Source organism: Carettochelys insculpta, chromosome 29 (assembly GCF_033958435.1).
Source record: "Carettochelys insculpta isolate YL-2023 chromosome 29, ASM3395843v1, whole genome shotgun sequence".
NCBI lineage: Eukaryota > Metazoa > Chordata > Testudines > Carettochelyidae > Carettochelys > Carettochelys insculpta.
In genome coordinates this window covers 7,294,622-7,318,011 of record NC_134165.1, presented here as the reverse complement: position 1 = coordinate 7,318,011, position 23,390 = coordinate 7,294,622, and the positions used below count along the sequence as shown (strand labels likewise).

General features: G+C 45.3%; 1 protein-coding gene across 5 annotated transcripts in view; it reads right to left on the bottom strand.

Annotated features, from left to right (window-relative positions):
* WIZ (WIZ zinc finger) overlaps window positions 1-23,390 on the bottom strand; it is a 183,620-nt gene that overhangs the window by 70,992 nt on the left and 89,238 nt on the right. For 3 of the 5 annotated variants that reach the window (XM_074979610.1, XM_074979613.1, XM_074979611.1), the window contains exons 3-5: window positions 19,707-19,767; window positions 13,211-15,756; window positions 12,528-12,893 (exon numbers count right to left, since the gene is read on the bottom strand). In XM_074979610.1, the coding sequence (XP_074835711.1) occupies window positions 12,528-12,893; window positions 13,211-15,756; window positions 19,707-19,767 (2,973 nt within the window). The remainder of the gene's footprint in view (window positions 1-12,527; window positions 12,894-13,210; window positions 15,757-19,706; window positions 19,768-23,390) is intronic. The other 2 variants (XM_074979612.1, XM_074979615.1) reach the window with 2 other exon arrangements.

Below are 23,390 nucleotides of genomic sequence, written 5' to 3'. Positions count from 1 at the left end.
GTCTGAACCTGAAAAAAAAAAATGAAAAATTGGAGCATTACAAGACTAATCTGATGTATGAAAGAACTGCCTTAGCGCAAGAGACTGAAGATCCCTTTAATGTATTGAACGGAAGATTAGGGAGAAGATTTCAACATGGACTGCAAGTAACTACACAGAGGGGAGATTTTTGATGAGCATAGAGCTCTTTGATCTAGCGGGAAAAAGGCACAATAAGATCCAGTGGCTCGAATCTGAAGCTAGACAGATTCAGAGTAGAAATAAGGCTCTAATTTTTAAAAGTGCAGGAAATTAACCATTGGAACAACTCACCTAAGGATGTGGATAACTCTCCATCACTTGCAGTCTTGAAATCAAGACTGAATTTCTTTCTAAATGATCCACTCTAGCTCAACCAGAAGTTATGGACTGAATTCAAAGGACATTATTAGGTGAAACTCCCTGGCCTGTGCTTTACAGGAGATCAGGCTAGATCATCATAATGGTCTCTTCTGGCCTTAATATCTACGACTCTATGGGGACAAAAAAAGTTACAGTTTAGTCAAATCTTGGGACCATAATGCTAATTTGTCCATAATTGGCATGAGCAAACTAAGTCAAACCACTGGGTTCCTTCGAATTCATGGGATGCTTTTTAGTTCATTTTGCACAATTAAGAATATCTTACCCACTTTTGTTAGGTTGCAGCCCATCAGTGGCCCCACCAACCCCATTTCACAGAGTGCTAACAAACCAAACACTTTCCACTTGAGGCTATAAGGAATTGACACTTCACTTCTAAAACATGCAGCCCATGGCAGGAGAGTGTACGTCACTACGAGGCTAAGTAAACTGAGAGATATGGAGCCTGGAAGAAGTTCTATTACATTAAATTAGATTTCTTAATTTTGCAGGGGTTTTGGAGGAAGTGAATTATCTGTGATGTGCTGACAATAAATTCACACGGTCCTTTTATCAAAATGAAATGGCAGTCATGTAGCACTTTAAAGACTAGCAAAATAATTTATTAGGTAATGAGTTGTCGTGGGTCCTTTTAGTCTGAGTCAAGTTCAGCGGATTGTAGGGTATATTTGATACTTACCTGGAAATCCAGATCAGTGGAAGTAGTAAATTTCGGAGGGAAGGGGCCCAGATCAGCAAAGATGGCAGCTTCTCCTTCCACAGTTGCCAGGTTTGTTTTCATGTGCACACAATTGCTGTGAAAGGTCACTGCACACCCAATTTAAACAAAACCAGGGCAATCAAAGCAGCTCAAGTCACTCCCTGCTCTTATGTGCAACTTTCCATTCCTCACACCAAGCAGGAGATGATCACAGAGAGAATCAGTGGGAAGCTGGGTACCCACCTCTGGTATCAGGAAACCACAGAGAATGAGATAAATAACAACAGAAATAGGCTTCTAATAGTTAGCACTAGGTCAGTGCTAAGTCATAAGCCATCCTCCTATGCATGTGCTGCAGATGTCATGAACAATTGGAATCCAGTTTTGAGTTGAAATAACTGAAAAGGACCTCTTCAGACCTCACTGTGCTAGGGACAGGTCACATTGTTGGATGCCTAGCAGAACACATTTTGTAATGCTAACAGAGTAACCAAGGACAGGCTTTCCACTGCTTTAGATGGTTGCAGCTGTAATGCGCGCACACAGGTGAACAGAAGCAGGATAGGACTTAAAATGAACCCTGCAGGTGGAGCATGAGAGAGTGAGGAGGCTTACAAAAAACCTAGACAAGCTGGGGCTGGTCCAACAGGACAGTCAGGATGGAAGTTGGTGGAGAATTCTGGTTGTGGCAGTTTATCATGAAACCTGCAGGAGCAGTTTGGAGAAGGGAAATGAAAGTAGTCGTGAGCATGTGTGCACAGACACACTGAAGTGCTGAGACTTTTTTCCACTTGCGGCATGTAGACAAGAGAAGAAGTGGAGATGGCTAGGCCACAGTCTCAGAAAACCATCATCCAACATAATATGTCAAGCTCGCACATTGAACCCGTAAGAAAAACACAAAAGAGGAAGATCTCAGACAATGTGGATAAGATCTTCTGAGACTGAAGGACAACAACTGGGGTACTCCTGGAGTCATCTAGAAGTTTTGTCTCAAGACAGAGTGAAGTGGATGAGATTTGTAGAGGACCTATGCTCCACTCGGAGTACAAGCGTTTAAGTCAAGTGAGTCGCATAGGCATGGCATGCTGACTTATCGTCTTTGGAATACGTAGGCTTCAAATACATATACTGACCTCAGAGACAGACATGAATGTGACTTTCCCTCCTCACTATAAGATGATCACCACCAATAAGCCACACCTAGAAGGCTCCTGTTTGAGAAGCTGGTTGCAACAAAGGTGAGCACTCTGTAAAATTAAAACCACAAACCCAATAATCCTTGAAAACATCTGAGAAAAACCTTCAGGAAAAGCAAAACATGACAATATTTGTCCCAAACAGATACATACGTAGGGTCTGGCTTTACATAAGTGACATTCCACTTTCAACAGCTGATGCTAAAAGGCAGAGGTCCACTTCTGTGCATCTGAATAGGAAGCTTGGGACCATGGTCAGCTCTAAGCACCAGCTGATATTTACAGGCTGTTTTATTAACAAATCAGTCTTTGAAAGCTTTAGTCCACCTATGCTTGGACTGCAAATGGACATGACAAAGAACAACAGGGCTGCCTCTGTTAGCTATGAAGAAGCTCTGCCTGATTCTTCTCCTTTGGCTTCACTCACATTAGCTAAGTAGTGATGGGTGTATTTAAAAACATTATTCTCAGGTACAGAGAACAGGTTGGGGATGGCATTGGTTCTCCTCACCCTAGCTCCCTGAGCACTATGAGGGCTGTTCCCTTTTGAACACTGGGTTAGAATCTCTTTGACCAGTCCGGAAGGCAGCTGAGATTAAGAACTACTTGACTAGTCCATACCAGTGGTCCCTCTGAGCTGGGACAATCTCCCTGTTGTTCTTCACCAGACATTGCCTCCTTACTCTTCCCTTTTTCTTCCAATTGCTTTCCAAATGTAGGGGGAAAAAAGTCTACCTTGTTGACTCTGTGTTGAATGTTCACAGAGCACTAGGTTAACAAATAATATAAATGCACATTTGCTCCTGCAAAAACAGCAAGAAGTCCTGCAGCACCTTATAGACTAACATATTTTGGAGCACAAGCTTTCATAGACAAAGACCCGAAAGATAAAGTGGGTCTTTGCCCACAAAAGCTTATGCTTCAAAATATCTGTTAGTCTATAAAGGTGTCACAGAACTTCTCATTGTTTTTGAGAATACAGCCTAACACGGCTACCCCTCTGATATTTGCTCCTGCAACATTACCATAGTTCAGTGCTGTGCCTATAGAAAATGACATGGGTTTGGGTAAGGCAGCATAACATCTGCTCTCTGTTTCTTCGTTATTAGCATTCTGTTCTTTTAAATTAAGGTGCAGATCAGTCAAACAGGCAAACATCATTACTACTGAAACAACTGTTCCAGAGAGAGAAGAGGTAAAAAGTACAAGAATGCTCTAGAAATGCACTCTAGAATACTCAAGGAGCTGATAGAGGAGGTATCTAAGCCTTTATCTATCATCTTTGGAAAATCATGGAAGACAGGAGAGATTCCAGAAGACTGGAAAAGGGCAAATATAGTGCCCATCTATAAAAAGGGAAATAAGAATAACCCAGGAAACTACAGGCCAGTCAGCTTAACTTCAGTGCCAGGAAAGATGATGGAGCAGGTAATTAAAGAAATCATCTGAAAGCACTTGGAAGGTGGTAAGGTAATAGGAATCAGCCAGCATGGGTCTGTAAAGAATAAATCTTGTCAAACTAATCTGATAGCTTTCTTTGACAGGATAATGAGCCTTGTGGATAGGGTAGAAGCGGTAGATGTGGTCTACCTAGACTTTAGTAAAGCATTTGATACGGTCTCTCATGATATTCTTATCAAAAAACTAGGCAAATACAATTTAGATGAGGCTACTATAAGGTGGGTGCATAACTGGCTGGATAACCGTACCCAGAGAGTAGTTCTTAATGGTTCTCAATCCTGCTGGAAAAGTACAAAAAGTGGGGTTCCGCAGGGGTCTGTGTTAGGACCGGTTCTGTTCAATGTCTTCATCAATGATTTAGATATTGGCACAGAAGGTACACTTCTTAAGTTTGCAGATGATACCAAGTTGGGAGGGGTTGCGACTACTTTGGAGGATAGGGTCATAATTCAAAATGATCTGGATAAATTGGAGAAATGGTCTGAGGTAAACAGGATGAAGTTTAATAAGGACAAATGCAAAGTGCTCCATTTAGGAAGGAACAATCAGTTTCACACATACAGAATGGGGAGAGACTGTCTAGGAATGACTACAGCAGAAAGGGATCTAGGGATTATAGTGGACCACAAGCTAAATGAGTCAACAGTGTGATGCTGTTGCAAAAAAAGCAAACATGATTCTGGCATGCATTAACAGGTGTGTTGTGAACAAGACATGAGAGAGGTGGTGAAAGTGGAGTGTGGGAAACTCAGAGGGGCACAATAATTCCCAGGTGGAATTTGATCAAGACTCTCAGGTTAATGTCCTTACTCAGAAAAGGCATTGTGGGATTTTATGTTACAAGCCTGGCCAAGACCACTTTACCTTTCACACAAAAATGAGAACTCCAGCAGCACAATTCTCTCTTTAAACCAATGGGTCAGTCCTGATTCACTCTGAGTCACACAGCTAAATAGTTCAGCTATCCCAGCTGAATGATCAGCAGATTGGGATCAGTATTTTTTTCCCTGGACTTTGGTATTTCTTGTAATTCTTTTCCTTAAATAAAAGCCAAACAGTTGGCAATGCTCTGAGGCTGATGGGGGTGTGAAGTGTGCACTGAACCAAATTCAGCAGGAAGCATTTTCATTGTATGTCCTGCAAGTATTTTTCTTCTTAAAGGTGACTGTAACAGCACAGCAACTGACACAGGATTAACACTAATATTAGCACTACTGGCCCTAATTAACATGTGTGACCAAGCTCCTCCTCTAGCTTGGTGGGTCCCACACTTTTTGGTTGATTGTTTGCCTCAAAGGCTCACAGAAGCCTTCAGTTCAGACACCAGCTAGCTGTTTGGTGAGCCACTCTAATCATTGGCTGTCATAGGGAAATGGAAAGACACCAAATTCCATAATTTCTGCTGCACCTCCAAGTGATTTGAGCAGGACAAACCCCTCCACCAATAACAGTCTTTCGCCCATGCTGGATGAGGGAATGGAGGGAGCCCAGAACTGCCCTCTGGGCTTCAGCCCAGGGACCCAGTGATGGCAGCTGCCTGCAGCGTCTCAAGTCTTAACTGCTTGACAGTGACAATTCCCTGGGCCATTTCCCCACAGTGACCCCCCAGCATCCTCTTTACCACAGGCTCTTCCCTCTGGTACATGGCTACGCTAGCTCCTCTTAGATTCTCCACAGCTCCTTTTCTCAACTCCTCTCTCATACACACACACTGAACTACCTGATGAGGAACCCTTTCTGACCTGTCTCAATTGGTTGTTAATTGGCCCCAGGTGTTGTGATTACTCTGGCTCACTTGCTTCTGGAAATCTGATTGGCTCCAGCTACTTTAATTAGCTTAATTGCCCTGATTCTGTGATGTTCCTGTTGGTGTGAGACTAGCTTCTGTTAAGTATCAGAGGGGTAGCTGTGTTAGTTGGAAAAACAACAAAAAGTCCTGTGGCACCTTACAGACTAACAGTCTGTAAGGTGCCACAGGACTTCTCACAGCTTGTTAGTTTACCCTAGATACAGTGACCTATTTAATCTGGGGCTAATATATTTCCCTTCCACCACCGCTGTAGCTCTCTTTCTTGAAGTGAAAACATTAAATCAATTAACCCATTATCTTTATTTTCACTTTTAGTGCACTCTTGTTTATCAGAATGGCTTGGGGACATGTGAAAATTTTGGAGAAGAGGAATTGGGATAACTAGAGTTACACTGAAAAGCCAAAGCGAAGGTCATGGTCTTCCATTTTTTAAAATCTCAGTTGAGAATGATTTCCTACTGAAAGGCTTTTGAAGCAGCTCTGATTGAATGGAGGTACCTTTCCCTTCCATTAACTTAATAAGAACACATTTACATTCTGGGAGTGGGACTCACTTTTTTAACAAGATCAACACAGCACTCTAAGCAAGTCAACTGCATGCACTAGAAAACCATCTCTGCAGTCTTTCACTGCTGGAAGCTGCTGCCAGCCAAAGATAACATTTCTAAGACATGAAAATTGCTAACATGAGTGGTGCACCTAAGCATTGCATGATATCATTGTGTCTATGACAAGACCATGGCGCATATCTTACAAGCAGCCAGCCACAAGTCTATATGTATCTGGTGTATTTTGACTTGTCAAATAGAGCTGTGTTTTTCAGATAATTCATTTAAATTCATCTTCAAGAATCCTACTATATACAGATGGGCAGGAGGAGCATGCCCCATGTTGCATGCTCCTTATTTTAACCAGAGACAGCTAAAGTAACTGATAAGTTTGGAATGAACATAAGAATGACCAGACTGGGTCAGACCACAGGTCCATCTTACCCAGTGTCCTGTCATCTGACAGTAGTCAATGCCAGATGCCTCAGAGGGCATGAACAAAACAGATAATCATCAAGTGATCTCTCTCCTGTCATCCATTGGTATTGACCATCCTTCTTCATCTGTTCCAAGGACTTTGAGAATGTTACCAGGATATTATTGCTGTGGCAAAAGTCACCATTGAGTGCTGTCACATACAGCCTTAGAAGTTCCTTTTATCAAGTTTTTAGTCTTTGAAGACATGCTGTATTACTGGTTGTTGTGCAGTAATCCTTGGAGAGAAGCTGTGGCAGATTGGAGGCTTCCTCTGTTTTATCTTGTGAATTAGGAGCAAATTCTTGGGACTGGGAAGCTTCCTGGAAACTGGGTATTAGTAGATGGGCTGAAGTTTCTGGAAGAAAGGACTGCCTGCATATTGTCTGTGACTGCCTCTGCTTCAGAACTAGGAAGCAGACTTGCAAAGTCCAGAATTCCGCCACCGTTCAGCAGAAGGGCAACTCACAGAGGGTTTCAGAAGACTCAGCCTCACACACTTTAAGGCCTGAAGAAATCGCCACGATCACCTAGTCCAATGATTTTCAAGCTTTTTTCATTTGTTGAGCCCTAAAAAATTCCAAACAGAGATGCAGAACCGCTTGGAAATCTTAGGCATAGTCTTCAGATCCCCAGTGCTCCACAGACCACAGCAGGAAAACCACTGATCTAGTCTGAATTGTATATTGCTGGATCAGGTCTCCAAAGCGTGCAAGGACTTCGGGCTTTCTATCAGCCTAAAGAAGACAAACGTACTTGGTCAGGACGTTGCTGAACCTCCATCAATCAGCACTGACAACTATACGTTAGAGGTCGTCCATTAGTTCGTTTACCTCGGGTCCACCATCACTGACACCCTGTCGTTGGACACTGAGCTAAATAGGAGGATCGGAAAAGCAGCCACAACTCTGTCCAGACTCAACAAGAGAGTGAGGAATAACATCAAGTTGTACACCCACACCAAAATGCAAGTCTACAGAGCCTGCATCCTCAGCACCCTCCTTTATGGCAGTGAGTCTTGGACCCTGTACGCCCGCCAGGAAAAGAAGTTGAACGTCTTCCACTTGCGCTGCCTCAGGCGCATCCTTGGAATATCGTGGAAGGACAGAGTGTCCAACACCGCCGTCCTCGAGCAAGCTGGAATCCCAACCATGCACACCCTCCTCAGGCAGCGGCAGCTCCGCTGGCTTGGCCACATCCACAGGATGCATGATGAAAGGATCCCAAAAGACATCCTGTATGGTGAGCTAGCCTCTGGCAAAAGACCTCCCGGATGCCCCCAGTTGCGCTACAAAGATGTTTGCAAGAGGGACCTCAGGGAGGCAGACATCGAGCCGGACAGCTGGGAGGAGCTGGCAGACAATCGCAGCAGATGGAGGCAGGAACTACACAAGGGCCTTCAGAAGGGTGAGATGAGGATCAGACAGCTAGCAGAGGAGAAACGAGCCCACAGAAAGCGCAGTAAGGACCTGCCAGACACCCATTACACGTGCAACAGATGCAACAAGGACTGTCACTCTTGTGTGGGCCTTCACAGTCACAGTCAACGCTGCAAATGATGATTCAAATGGAACTACGAAGGGCGCGATCCATAGTCTACATAGACTGAAGGATGCTACTACTACTACTACTACTACGCCACAGAACCCCCCCTTGTAATAGATCCAGAACTTCTGTATTACTGAAGTCCTCAAATCTTGATTTAAAGATTTCACGTTCAAGTCTACCACTTAATTTAGTTCAAACCAGCAAGTAGCGCATGTCCCAAGCAGAGGAGGACATACCCCACAGGGCACCTGTGGAAATAGCCAGGCAGGCTACCCTGCTCACTGGTCTCTGTTTGGATGGAGACTGGGGAGCATCAGGTTCAATTCCAGATTTCACTATGTGAAAATTTGGAAGAGTCATTTAGTGCTTCTGTGCTTCTAGTTGTAAAACAGGCATAACAATCTGGCACAATCTAGGAATGGCATGTCACCAGGTTATATCTGTGTTTGCAATTTGCTCAGAAGCGGCAGCAGTGGGAGCCATTTTGCTACAGGGGTGCACAGAAAAATCATGCCAATTTGTGGACTGCACTGCTGAGCATGAGATTACATGTGTTGAAATTTGTCAGGCAGCCACTGGCTCTCTACAGCTGGAATTAAGATGGGAATATATAGCCCTGGTGAACGCACTCTAGCCCTTTCCTATGCTAACGGGAACTACAGTTCTAGATTAGTGCACCCACAGCGTCAGATAGATATTTTTAAAAATTAGGATACTGAATTTCTCTCACTTGCATCCACCAATCTGGAAAGCTAAATTCATCAGGTTGGTCTTTCCAGCAACATGTTTAGTTGCGATTCACTTGGAAACTTACCTGTCCCTCAGAGTTAGGTTAGACTCAGAGAGATGGGCAGCAGATTGAATGCACAGCTTCTCAGGCCATAGACCCTGCACACAGTGGAGTCCTAGTAAAATTAATACATGGCTGGAAGGCACTGAGCTGGTCTTAATGACTTCAGCTTTGCCATTTACTCCTCCTATCCATGTTCTGCCCAGCAAGGAAAACTCTCGGTCAACTCTCAGGTCAGGTTTCTAGGTTTTAGTGACAGAAATTTAATTCCAAGCAGGAGATTGGTCCTCCTAATAAATTTTTCTTTTCTCTTTCAAGTACAGTTGACAGCTCTTAGGGGGAAAGATGTGGCTCTCTCCACAGGATATTTCAAGGATGCAGTGCTGCATGTGAAGAGAAAGGCAAATTCTTTTGTCTATCGCTCCAGCACCACCACCCAGCTGCATAGTAAGAAATGCAAACATGGTAGGCAACCAGCTTGGCTTAACAGGGAAATCCTTAGTCAGCTTAAACTCAAAAAGGTTGCATACAAGAAATGGAAACGTGGACAGTTGATTAAGGAGGAGTACAAACATACAGCTGGAGAATACTGGGCAGTAATAAGAAAAGCAAAAGCACAATTGGAATTGCAGCTGGCAAGGGATGTGAAGAGTAACAAGAAGGGTTTCTACAGGCATGTTAACAATAAATGGGTTATCAGAGAAGGTGTGGGGCCGTTACTGGATGAGGGAGGTAACTTAGTGACAGATGATTAAGTTTGTAGATGATACCAAGTTGGGAGGGGTTGCAACTGCTTTGGAGGATAGGGTCATAATTCAAAATGATCTGGACAAATTGGAGAAATGGGCTGAGGTAAACAGGATTAAGTTTAATAAGGACAAATGCAAAGTGCTCCACTTGGGAAGGAACAATCAGTTTCACACATACAGAATGCGGAGAGACTGTCTAGGAACGACGACAGCAGAAAGGGATTTAGGGATTATAGTGGACCACAAGCTAAATATGAGTCAACAGTGTGACGCTGTTGCAAAAAAAGCAAACGTGATTCTGGGATGCATTAACAGGTGTGTTGTGAACAAGACATGAGAAGTCATTCTTCCGCTCTACTCTGCGCTGTTTAGGCCTCAGCTGGAGTATTGTGTCCAGTTCTGGGCGCCACAGTTCAAAAAAGATGTGAAGAAACTAGAGAGGGTCCAGAAATAGCGACAAGAATGATTAAAGGTCTGGAGAATGTGACCTATGAGGGAAGGTTGAGAGAACTGGGCTTGTTTAGTTTGGAAAAGAGAAGATTGAGGGGGGACATGATAGCAGTTTTCAGGTATCTAAAAGGGAGTCATAAGGAGGAAGGAGAAAACTTGTTCTTCTTGGCCTCTGAGGATAGAACAAGAGGCAACGGGCTTAAACTGCAGCAAGGGAGGTTTAGGTTGGACATTAGGAAAAAGTTCCTAACTGTCAGGGCGGTCAAACAGTGGAATAAATTGCCAAGGGAGGTTGTGCAATCTCCATCGCTGGAGATATTTAAGAACAGGTTAGATAGATGTCTATCAGGGATGGTTTAGCTAGTACTTGGTCCTGCCATTGGGGCAGGGGGCTGGACTCGATGGCCTCTCGAGGTCCCTTCCAGTCCTAGTGTTCTATGATTCTATGATGTAGAAAAGCTGAAGCATCAATGCTTTTTTTGCCTCAGTCTTCACGGACAAAGTCAACTTCCACATGGCAGTCCTAGACATGCAGTATGGGAAGGTGGAGGGCAGCCATCTGTGGGGAAGGAACAAGTTCTGAGCTATCTGAAAAACTAGATGTGTACAAATCCATGGGTCTGGATTTAATGCACCAGAGGGTACTGAGGAAATTGGCAGATGTCATTGCTGAACTTTTGGCCATTATCTCTGAAGACTCTTGGAGATCGGGGGAGATACCGGATGACTGGAAACAGGAAAACATAGTGCCCATCTTTAAAAAAAAAGGAAAGAAGGACAATTCAGGGAACTATAGATCGGTCAGCCTTACCTCAATCCCTGGGAAAATAATGAAGGGAATCCTCAAGGAATCCATCTTGGAGCACTTGGAAGAGAGGAAAGTGATCAAAAGTAGCCAACATGGATTCACCAGGGGCAAGTCTTGCCTCACCAATCCGATTAGCTTCTATGACGAGGTAACAAGCTCTGTGGACATGGGGAAGTCAGTGGATGTGATATACCTTGACTTCCGCAAAGCTTCTGATACAGTCTCCCACAACATTCTTGTCCACAAGTTAAGGAAATATAGATTGGATCCTTGGACTATAAGATGGATAGAAAGCTGGCTTGATGGTTGGGCCCAGTGGGTAGTGGTCAATGGATCAATATTTGGATGGTGGTTGGTTTGAAGTGGAGTGCCGCAAGGCTCGGTTCTGGGGCCAGTGTTATTCAACATCTTCATTAATGACCTGGATGAGGGAATGGATTGCACCCTCAGCAAGTTTGTGGATGACACAAAACTAGAGATAGATACATTGGAGAGTAGAGAGAGAATCCAGAATGACCTGGATAAATTGGAGGACTGGGCCAAAAGAAATCTGATGTGGTTCAACAAGAAGTGTAGTGTCCTGCACCCGGGGTGGAAGAATCCCAAACATTGTTACAGGCTGGGGATTGACTGGCTCAGCAGCAATATGATGGAAAGGGACCTAGGGGTTATGGCGGATGAAAGGCTGGATATGAGTAAACAGTGTGCTCTTGTAGTCAAGAAGGTTAATGGCATAATAGGGTGCATTAGGAGGAGGATTTCGAGCAGATCTAGAGAAGTAGTTATTCTCCTCTATTCAGCACTGGTGAGGCCACATCTTGAATATTGTGTCCTGTTTTGGGCCCCCCACTATAAATAGGATGTGGATTTGCTGGAGCTGTTTCAGCGGAGGACAACAAAAATGATTAAGGGTGTGGAGCACAAGACCTATGAGGATAGACTGAGGTATTTGGGCTTGTTTAGTTTACAGAAGAGAAGACTTAGGGGTGATTCAGTAGCAGCCTTCAACTTACTGAAGTGGAGCTCTAAAGAGAAGGGTGAGAAATTGTTCTCAGGGGAGTCAGATTGGAGAACAAGGAGTAATGGTCTGAAGATGAAGAGGGAGAGGTGTAGGTTAGATATTAAGAAAAACCACTTCACCAGGAGGGTGGTAGAACATTAGAATGCAGTGCCTAGAGTGGTGGTGGATTCTCCATCCTTTGAGGTTTTTAAGTCCCACCTTGACAAGATCCTGGCTGGGATGACTTAGTGGGGGTTGATCCTGCTTGAAGCAGGGGGCTCGACTAGATGATCTCCTGAGGTCCCTGCCAGCCCTATGATTCTGTGATCTGTCTGCCTGTTTAAAAGCCAGTATCAGATTTCATTAGCACAGCTCAAGCTTCCGTCTATTGCAAGACACAGGGATAACAATGTATTAGTGGAAAATTAATAACAATGGGCCCAATTCTGCCACCTTTACTTGTGGTAAGCAGAGCCTTATTCTGCAAATTGTCCCCTCCTTCAAATTTCTACTTAGTGTAAGGCACTGGCCTTAAATTAACAGTAAATATGCTTTTCGGCTTGCAAGGTAAATTCAAAACTTGCTTACCGTCTCGGAAGGACTGCATGGACTCATCTCCCCAGGCAGATGGGAATGGGGATAAAGGAGATTGTGGAATGCTGCATTCAGACATGGTGGCTGTGCTTTTTCGGTGTCCAAACCCAGTCACCTCCCTCTCTCGGTTTGGGGATGAAGGCTCCATTCCTCCTGCAGACTGTATCATTGGGCGTTCCGATGAATTGGCCAACAGTTCCTTTAATATGTTAATTGGAGAGATGGTCAGCTCCCAGTTGGTGATACCGAAGTCCCTCAGGTGGGCTCTAGCATGGCTGGACAGACCGGCACGTGTGTCAAAACCAGCCCCACAGAACTCACATCGCATTAAACTGAAAGTACTTGGATCAAAGTTGGCAACTGCAAAAAGAAGGACAATTTGTCAGCATCATCCAGGAGCAGCTAACCAATATTAAAAGCATCTAACAAATATTTCCAGATGTGGGAAGCCCAAGGGAGGACTTGAGTGTACATAACATGGTAAAAGCCACAGCCAGGTGGTAATGCCAAAAACAGAAAAGTTTAACCAGACCAAAAAGCCATGAGTGGATGTTGTATTGTGACAAGAGATTCCAAGATTCAGGTCAACTATCATAAAATACATACCCATCCTCAGTGGGAGGAATTAAAAAAAAATTAAAAAAAAAAGAAAAAATAATAATAAATTGAGTACATACTACCTTTTTTCTTCTTCTTTTGGAAGGAAAATTTTTGTTCAATAGCTTTCACTTCTTCTGCTGAGATGAAATGACGGACATTGTAGCTCACACCCACCCTGTTCAAGTGGCCCCGCACATGGTTGGCTAGGCCAATCCCATTGTGGAACCTGTCAGGACAGTATGGGCATTTTCTCTCTTCGTTCTTCAGCATGGGTGAGTCTGTACCCAAGAGGTCATCTAGCTCTAGGGAACCCTCTAGAGGGGAGTCAAGCAGGAGAATATCTAAGGGAAGGGACTCGTCCATTATGAACTCCCTAGAAGGAGCTGCTATTTTCTTCTTGTACAACTGCCCCTTTGGTCTCTTCGCATTTTGGGGATGAAGGTGCATTTCCTCTAGGAGGACGACGGGGACCATCTTCCGTAACTGATGCTGCTGGTCCTCCGATGCTATAGAAGAGTCTGTGGCTTTCAAGGTGTCTCTGAAAGTTCTCTTCAGGTCCAAAGCAGACTGAGGAACAGCAAAGGGTTTGAAGCTTCTGTTCTTGGTCAGATCTATTTCAGTGGTTAAAGAAATTTCTTCTTCCATGCTCCCAACATCATTTGCCAATGTCCATGTGTGCCTGAGCTCCTCCAGCCCCCCAGGAGCAATCCTGATATTGTCTCCATCAGTCTCAAGCTGGTGTACTGTGCTCTTTTTTTTCATTTGCTGTAAGGCAAAAGGAGAATAAATTTTTGATGAGGTAAGGGTGGACAGCCCTGAATTTTTGTGCAGAGCACTGTATGGGGCTGCTTTCCTGGCATGAAACCCTGATGTTTGGAAGTCCTTTTTATTAGTCCCATTGCTTTTACTCAGTCTCTGGTGTCCCATGGCAAAGCTATGAACAGATTCATAATGGGATGTGCTTTCTCGGTGGGGCTGGGGAAACAGTCTCTCTCCTTTTCCAAAGTAATCTGTATCTGAAAACCGGCCAGGCCTAGCAGGGTTGTAGGCATCTCTGCTAGTTCCAGGCTGATTAGAGTCCTCTTCGAAAGTCTCCGTGTCCCAAGGAAGATGGGAATGGACATATTTCATGTGTTCCTTTAGGATATTTTCATTGGGGGCAGGAAAGCTGCAGAGCATGCAGGTGCTGAGTTCTTTAATGCTGGTTTGTGGCTGCACCTGCGCTGGGGGGTGTTTATTTGGTTTGAAGTGTTTGTAGATGTTGTGCACTGAGCTGTCATGCATTTCTCCACTGCCAAAGAGATTTACATTCTTCATGCCTTGGTCCTTCCTCTCCTTGACATGCATTTTGGCATGCTGGACAAAGATTTTAGAGGAGTTGGTTCCAAAGACACACTTGGGACACTGGAGCCGGGCTTCTCGGCCCTCATCTGGAAACTCGTTGAGCTTCTGGATTTCTTCAATGATTTTCTCCCTGGACTCCTGATGAAGCCTCTTGTGCTGCTCCAGAGAGCCAGGGTCCCCAAATGCCCATCCACATTCATTACAGGAGAATGGACACTGATTCCCAACTGCATCTCTGTCTTGGTCCTGCCCTGGTCCCCGGTTATGCTGAAGCATGTGATCCATCAAATGTTCCTTTTTCTTAAAGTAAATGCTGCATTCAATGCATGTGTACACAGTGGGGTCCTCCTCCTGGCCAAGCTCATCCTTGGCTTGTTCCTCCAGCAAGACACTGCACATGTACGGCCTCATCTCAATGTCATAGGAGCTGCAGGGGGTTGGTTCTAGAGACAGCGGGATTCGCTCCACAGAGTCTTCCGAATTTACTGTCCATGACTGTTTGCTGACAGCAAGATCTGCATTTATCTGGAGGCTTGGCTTTTGCAGTGTCCACTCTGCAGTGTTAAGAGAACTCAAGTCACTCAAACTGGCCTCCATGGCCAGTCCCCTCCTGTGGGAGGGTGCACTCTCAACAGTTTTTAACTTGCTCAAGGCCGGGTTTAGCATTTTTCTGAATACCGGCAGAGTTGATGGACGAGGCACTTCTTGCACGGTCTGTCCACTGCTGGGTAAGTTAGTTGCTAAATCTGATGGCTTGTTTATATCATTATAGTGAGGACTTGGACTCTCATTGTGCCCAGAAATCCAATCAAACCTCTGAATGCCCTTCTTTTTTACATCTAAGTGCTCTTTGCTGAAGGCTTCAAGTTGCTTTGGTTCATTTTTATGATATTCTTCCTCTCCACTAAGAGACCGCACTCCAGCCCAAGGTATGGAAGTTTCTGATATAACCTTGTGAGTATTTAAGTCCTCAGAATTGCTCTCCAGTTGATCAGTGTCCATCTGCACAGTATTTACAATCTTGGACTCCACTGCAAATGTGGACTCCATTGGATGTGAAGGGTTTACACACTGCATTTCCTTTGAGCCTGCTGAGTCCTTCAAACCAGAGAGTCCTTCTAAAGTGCTTTCTTCTCTAGAGTCACCTCCTCTTGTCTCTAGAGCAGTACAATCCCATGACGTGCTGCCAGACACAGTCATGCTTCTTAGATCTGCTGAACCCCTGGAATCTGCTCTGTAAAACCCTGTCTTGAATTCTACATGTTCTTCATTCCTGGTGCTGCAAATAATTTTTGACATTTATTAGCTAGTTAAAGGAGGAGTGCAAACACTTCTGCTTACATAAACACATCAGTTCACTTTCATAGCTTTTAAGGTGAAAGATCATCTAGTCTGAGCTCCTGCATAACAAATACCAGAAAACCACCAGGTTTCCCCTGTATATAGTCCATTTAAAATTAACGTGCTGATCTGTTAATCAAAGATACTAATGATGGGTAACAGGCTGCCTATCCCACTTTCTCCTTCCCCCTCCCAATGCTAAGTGCAAGAGGACTTTCTTCTTTATATTCTCAAGGGATCGGTTCAGTTTTGTTTCAAACAACTCCAACAGCATTAGCAGCTTCCTTAGAGAGCTCAACCCACATATTCAGAAGGGACTCTAGTAGAAAAAGTTTCCTGAAGTCAAGCTGAACATTTCCATGATCACTTCCTGGATTTCTGCCTCAACCCAGCTAAAGAAAATTTTCCCTTTTCCTCCTCAAAAATCTGCCTCGCTCTTTGTTGAGACCTTGAGACCCAGGCTCCTAGACAGTTCTACCCCTCTTTCTACCGAAGTTGCCCTTGGATATTTGCTGTTGAGGGGTGACAGACAGTTTATTACAAGGCCGAACAGGAAGTACCAAAGCCTCTGTAGAGCTCAATGGACAGTGCAGGCAGGTCTTACGCACCCTGTCTTTTGGCTCAGAAGGGACTGTTATGACTGTTTCATGTAACACAGGCCAGATGCCATCCCCACAATAATTCCTAGAGCAGAACTTTTAGACAAACATTTAATCTTGATTTCAAAATGGTCAGTGATGGAGAATCCACCAAGATCCTTGGTCAGTCACTCCAGTAGTCAGTCACTCTTCCTGTTAAAAATTTACACAGTATTTCCAGTGTAAATTAGTCTTGCTGCCAGCCATTGGATCGTGCTTAGCCGTTTCTCTGTTAGACTGAAGGGTCCATGATTGTTCCCTATGCATGTACCTACAGACTTATCAAATCACCATTAACCTTCCCTGAATTTAGACAATCCTTGCCGATGGCTTGTTTACAGGAAAACTCTCTTGGCTGGCAGCTCTCTAGAGCAGGAATGAGCAAACTTTTTAGTTGGGCCCCACTTTTCATCTCTGCAATTGGCAGAGTCCCCTCAACCATTCTAATGTGATCCAAACTGAGGGAAATTCTGCTTATCTTCATATGAAAAAGAACAACCTTTTGGCACATGTAAGAAAATAAGTATGTAGAATGTAAAAACTCGATCAGTCGGTATATAACTTGAATACATACACATAAAAACAGTAACATACTTCAACATTTTAATGAGCTGGATGAGCATGTGACCTAGTAGCCAATCATGTTGCACCCCCTTTCAAAATTTCACACACACCCCCCCCACTTTGCTCACCCCTGCTCTAGAGGAACTGTGAGAAATTAGGATCCATTTTGTTCTTTTGTTTCTCCAGCTTTGACATTCTGTACAGGCGCCACAAGCCAAGGAGGGCAGGAGCAGCAGGCTGGTTTACAGACAAGTCCTTAGTTATTCACATCCCCTCACATCTCTACAATATGTCCTAAAAAGCTTCCTCCATGCATCTCTCTTCTTTCTACACTGGGGCACAGGACAGGACTGTGCTAACTAGATGCTAGGATCTTGTGGGCTGCATCTTAGCTGCATTAAGTGGAGCAGATAGATATGAGTGCACTGCTACCAAGGCAGATTCAGTCTTGTAGGGAGACAATGTCCATCATTCATAGATGATCCCTATGGCCTACGAGCTGGTGTTAATATCAGTTTTGAAAGTGTCAAAGGCTTTTTATTACCAACATGGCTGCTGATAAGAAGGGGAAGGAGAGGAGCAGATGATCAATGGGACTGGGTTCAAGAAGCAGCACCCATCGGTCAGCTATGGTGAAATTTCAACCCTTGGGGCACAGGAACTGCAGAAAGCAAAAACAGATGCCTGAGGACACCACACTATGGCAGATGTGGATCAGATCAGGCTCCTGTTCCCCTCTTTGCCAGTTTTCAGCTACTCGAATGCTTTGAGCCACTCTTACTCCCCCTGCCAATACAAGAATGTTTCAACCCACTTCTGCAAAGTGCTTGGAGCTCTATGGATTTAAAAAAAAACCCCCCAAACCTAGGCAAGTGCCTTTATTAGTATGGAGGTACAGATGGTGTAAACCACAGTCCCAGGAGGTTTTCCTTGAGAATGAGCAAGATACTGAGTGCAATAGTTTTATAGCAGCTATCAGAGGTACCTCTTCACAGGCCAATGGATGTAGCATAGACAGTGCAAACGATCCCACTTTGACTCTCATACAAGACTGCAGGTCTGTCTACAGCCTCTGGGCAAGGTAAGGTTCCACCACACACCAGCTCCTGGCAATATACCCAATTCCTGGCTAGAAAGGACTACACTTGAACCTTCATGGGCTATTCAATCCTCTGCTTTTCTGTTGTCAGTGATAGACATGGCAGTGATTGTGTGGTGTGGATGCTTGTCAACTAATATCTGGGTTGAGATCCCCCGGCTCAGTTCACATCAGACACCGGATACTAATAGCTTTGGCTCATTGCAAACCAGTCCCAGTGAAAACCCTCTGAATCTCTTATCAGATTAACTGAACCATCCAACAGTCCACATCTCTCTTATTCAAAACCTTCCTCATAGAAAACCACTGACTCATTACGATGTGCACTGGGCAAGGGACCCTAACAAACAAGGCACTCAAATGCTTCCAAATGCAGAGGTGACTAGAGGCAATAAAAACCACAACAGCCACTTTGCTCTCAAGTCTATGAGACAGGATAGCATTATCTAACATGTCAAGTTCTACTGAAGGGAGAAGAAAGCACTGCTGTTGGCTAAGACAGAACAGCTGCCAAGCCAATGGGATTCCCACACAGCGCTGCCATTTTCTGTTTTAAGAAATCTCCTCTTGACACAAATTCACATCCATTCTTCCAGATCAGTAAGACACCTTCTTTTACCCAAGCAAAACAACAGCTGGTTGGAAGACTTTCTTCATGGTCACCAATGAAAGGGGACTGCCATATGCACTGCAAACCCCATGTGCATTAAGAATAACTCATTAAGGAAACGCCTAGCCGAGGAAGGGTAAGGACAATGACTAACATTAGATTCAAACATAAAGCCACTAAAATGCGCTGGACACCAGCTATGTTGCTTGAGCATGATGAAAGGGGGATTCTGAGGGGGTTAGCGATCTGTACTGCTTTGCAGAACTGTCACTCAGAGCAACAATGTGGCACATACAACAGCAGACCAGCTTTCTCCATGGTGTTCTACAGCTGCTCCATCAACCCTAAATCTCTCTTATCATGGCCAGCCTTCTGGGAGAGAATGGCTGCAGGCAGCCCTCCTGTGGCAATCATAATGGCACCAGAAGGGAGAAGAATGACAGGCTACCTGGGCTCAGAGCCCCCTGCAGGAGGTGACCTGCATGCAGGCTGCTGATAGATATGGGGGAAGAAAGAAACAACAAAAAGCAAGAGACTGAATGGCAGGACATGCAGCCCAATTCCCACCCAAAAGACACTTGGTAGCATGTCATCATGAGAACACAGGTCACTGGTGAGGTGTAACAGAGAGCTAGGTTTTGATTCCTCACCCCTAGTCCCTCATACTTGAAGCAAGGGCTGAGCTTGAAGGCCCAATGATACCATCAAGCAGGACACTTGGCTTGAACATGCATTTGACCCTGGCCTGGCAAGCATGAGTGAGAATAAGATGCCTGATGTTGCTCAAGAGCAAAGAATGGCACTGGATGGCTCCAAAGGGGAGAAGAAGAATGATGGTGGGAGGCAGGGGAGGCTGAGCTGGGGGCCTGCTCAGGGATTTTACTACCTAGAAGCACTGTTAAAAGTGAAAGTCCTTGGAATCAGTTCAGCAGCAATGACACAAATGTGTGACTTATCCCAGGAGTATCAGCACTTACCAGAGTTCGTTCCTGTGAGCTGTGGTCGGGACAGCACCACAGAGAGCAGGATCAGGTTCATCTGCAACAGAGAGAAGCAAAGTTTCATCGATCAGGACTGAATCTCTGCTTCTTTGCTGTCATTTGGAATAATGTCATTTTGTATTATAAAGCCTTTCTGGCCACTCCTATGCTCCTGCTGCATCTCCTCCCCTCTGCGTCTGGATTGAGATTACTGCAGCATTTCTAACCCAAATTTACGAGGGTTTAATCCTGTGCACTGATGATCTGATGTATAATCATTCCCGCAGTAAGGAATTTAAAATAAAAAATGCACATGCTTCCATGCCTGGTTCGCACCCACCCTCTCAAGAGGGATACCGAAGTCCATTTGAAGTAAAGAACTGGGTGGCGGTTGATTTTGTTGCAAGGAACCCAAGAAAAGAGAACTTGCAAGGTTATGGATCCTGTGCAAGAAGTCACATAGGAACTCAGTGTCATGCCTGCCACTGTCCTGGAGTTGTAGTGACCTGCCCTTAGGCTAGCGGTATCCATTCAAAACGCCGCTGCAAAGGATCACAGTCCTAGGCTAACCTATTGTTTTGACCACGTCAGCCTCTTTGCATCCCTTGTCTGATTCCCCTTTCTCCACTGCAAACATAAGCGGCTTGTTTTCACTTCCACCACCCTTTGGGACCTATCCCCTCCCTCCTTATCTCCCATTCAGTATCCTACCCCCCATCAACCCATGATCCCAGCCTCCAATGCCAACTTGTTACATTTTCCAAAGGAGCACCTTTGTGCTTTGTCCCATACTGCTCCACGTGCGCCCTACAAACACTCTCAAGTCCAGCTGATACTCCTGCAAATCTCTCCTTTGCCAGGATGCCTACAAAAAACTTCCAAGAAGTTAGGCCACTTGTGAGCTGAAAGCCCTGCCTCTTAAGCTGATCACAAATTTCTCATTTTTTCCCTTATGATTTCCCATCTGCCTGTATCCACTTGTTGTCTCTTCTCCTACACTTGGACTGTAAACTCATTAGGGCACAGCCCATCTTTATAGTCTGTATTTGCACAGTACAGTGGAGTCCTGGACCATGACTGAGCACTCCCTGGAGTGATGCTTTTGCAGAGTCTATATATGACCCTGCCAACACAACTCCCCATCAGTTCCTTCTTGCTGTCCACTCTGACAGTGGGGTCAGAGGGTGGGTTTTGAATAGAGGTGAGAAAAACATCTCAAAGAACAAGTTACAGTGGTGAGTGACCATTTTTTCTTCGAGTACTTGCTCATATCTATTTGAGCCAGTTGATTCCCAAGTTAAACCCAGGAAGAGGGGTCAGAATCAGTGTAGCTGACTCGAGGACAGTGGCCCCGAAGGCTGCATCCCATCTAGATTGCTGCACAATAGTACAGTGAGATGAGAACAAAAAAGCAGTCAAGTAGCACTTTAAAGACTAACAAAATAATTTATTAGGTAAGCTTTCGTGGGACAGACCCACTTCTTCAGACCATAGCCATACCAGAACAGACCATGAGATGAGATGAGAACGTGTGTACAGAGGACCATGTCACAGCACAAGAGATCCCCTGGAAAGGCACATGGGACAGGAAGGCAATTGAAGGAGGCCTGAGCTCACACGGAATGTGCCATAACAGATGGTGGGGAAACCTTAGCAATATAGAAGGCAAGGGCTCACCTCACACTGAGACCGTGCAGCTGCTGCTCCTCCTGGGAGCTATGAGGTTTAGAGTAGAAGAAAAGAAGGAAAATGTCCTGGCTAGTATGGAAGACAGAGGCCACTTTTGGCAAGAAAGCTGGGTGAATGTGGAGTTGGACCTTGTCCTTATGGAACACTGTACACAGGGGCTCAGATACGAGGGCCCTGAGCTCAGACACGAGGGCCCTGAGCTCAGACACCCTTCTGGCAGAGGTGATGGCTATCAGGAAGGCCACTTTCCAGGAGAGGTACAGTAGGGAACAAGAGGCCAAAGATTCGAAGAGGGGGGCCCATAAGCACCCAGAGCACCAGCTTAAGGTCTCAGGCTGGAACCAGCTGATGAACCTGTGGGTGAAGTCAGCCCAAGCCCATGAGGAACTGCCTCACCATAGGGTGCACGAAAATAGATCGTCCACCCTACCCAGGATGAAAGGCCAAGATTGCCAGCAGGCAAACCATTAGGGAGGAAGAAGCAAGGCTTTTCTGTGTCAGGGAAATGAGATAGTCTAGCACCTGTGATACAGAAGTAGACACAGGAGCAAGGTCGCAGTGGCTGAACTAGCAGAAGTGCATCCATTTGGTCAGATATGATTGCCAAGTAGATGGCTTGCAACAGCTAAGGATGACCTACTGCACTGGTCCCAAGTAAGCCTGCCTGGCAGGGTTCAACCATTAAGTCACCATGCCGTGAGGTGAAGGGACCAAAGCTTTGGGTGGCGGAGGTGACTGTGGTTCTGTGTGATGAGGTCCGGAAGCAGAGGAAGTCAAATGGGCAGAAGCATGGAGAGCTGTATCAGCCTGGGGTACCAGTGTTGGTGAGCCCAAGCTGGGGCTATGAGGATCATGTCTGCCTGGTCTCTGCAAACCTTGAGGAGTATCTTGTGCACAAAGGGAAATGAAGGGATGGCATAGGGAAGCTTGGGGTTCACAGAATGAGGAACACATCCACTAAGGAGCCCAGGCTGAGGCCCCAGAAGGAGCAGAACTTGGGACACTTATGATTGCTCCAGGACGTGAAGAGATCCAGCCAGAGAAAGCTACACTTTTGGAAGATCAAGAGGAGGACATCCAGGTGGATCAACCACTCATGAGTGAGAAACTTAGACATAAGGTCCACCAGCTGGTTCTGGACCCCTGGGAAATAGGCTGCCTCCAGGTGAATAGAGTGGGCTATACACAGCTTCCACAGTTACAGAGCCTCAGAGCAAAGTGGGGAGGAGTGCACCGCCCACTGCTGGTGCACATGGACATGGTGTTGTCTGTTAGGACTGCCACACAGCAGCTGTGGAGATGAGGTAGGAAAGCTAGACAAGCGAGGTGAACAGCCCAGAGCTCATGCATGAGGATGTGGAGAGAGAATTCCTTTGCTGTCCACATCACCTGTGCATGCCTCTGTGAGACTATGAAGGTAGGAGTCAGTTTGTTGTGCAAACAACCCCATGCAACCAAATGGGAGGTCTTGAATTGTTTGTTGGACTTCTGGTGAGAGGCCAGAGGGTTGTAACCAGGAGCAGGGAACAGTGCAACAGCCAACAGGGGAGTCTGCCTAGGAAACATCTGAGAGGAGCTCAGGTAAGTGTGGCTTTTGTGTGGCTGTGTTGTGAGCTGGTGGGATAAATATCGAAGTGTCCGAGAGCACTTGTTTGTGTGTTTGTCAGTTTGAAAAGTGTGAATTGGGAGCCCTTTGTTCCAGGGGGCCTTCATGGGCTGATTGGTTGAAGACAAGGCTTTGAGCCAGGTCTAGCCACAGCCTTATAAAAAGACAGCCACAGTGAACACTGTGAGCAGCCAATGAGGCAGCACCTAACAGGGTAGTTTTCTTGGGGGGAGCCCCAGGCTGTTTGGTCTTTTTCTTGTAATCTGTCTTCTGCCCTTCAATGGGGCAATAAAATCATCTGAGGGAGCTCTCTGAAGGGAAAATGGATAGTGGTAAGTCAGCTGTTCTAACCTGCACAGCAAGTACCATGTTTGCTTGTCTTCCTC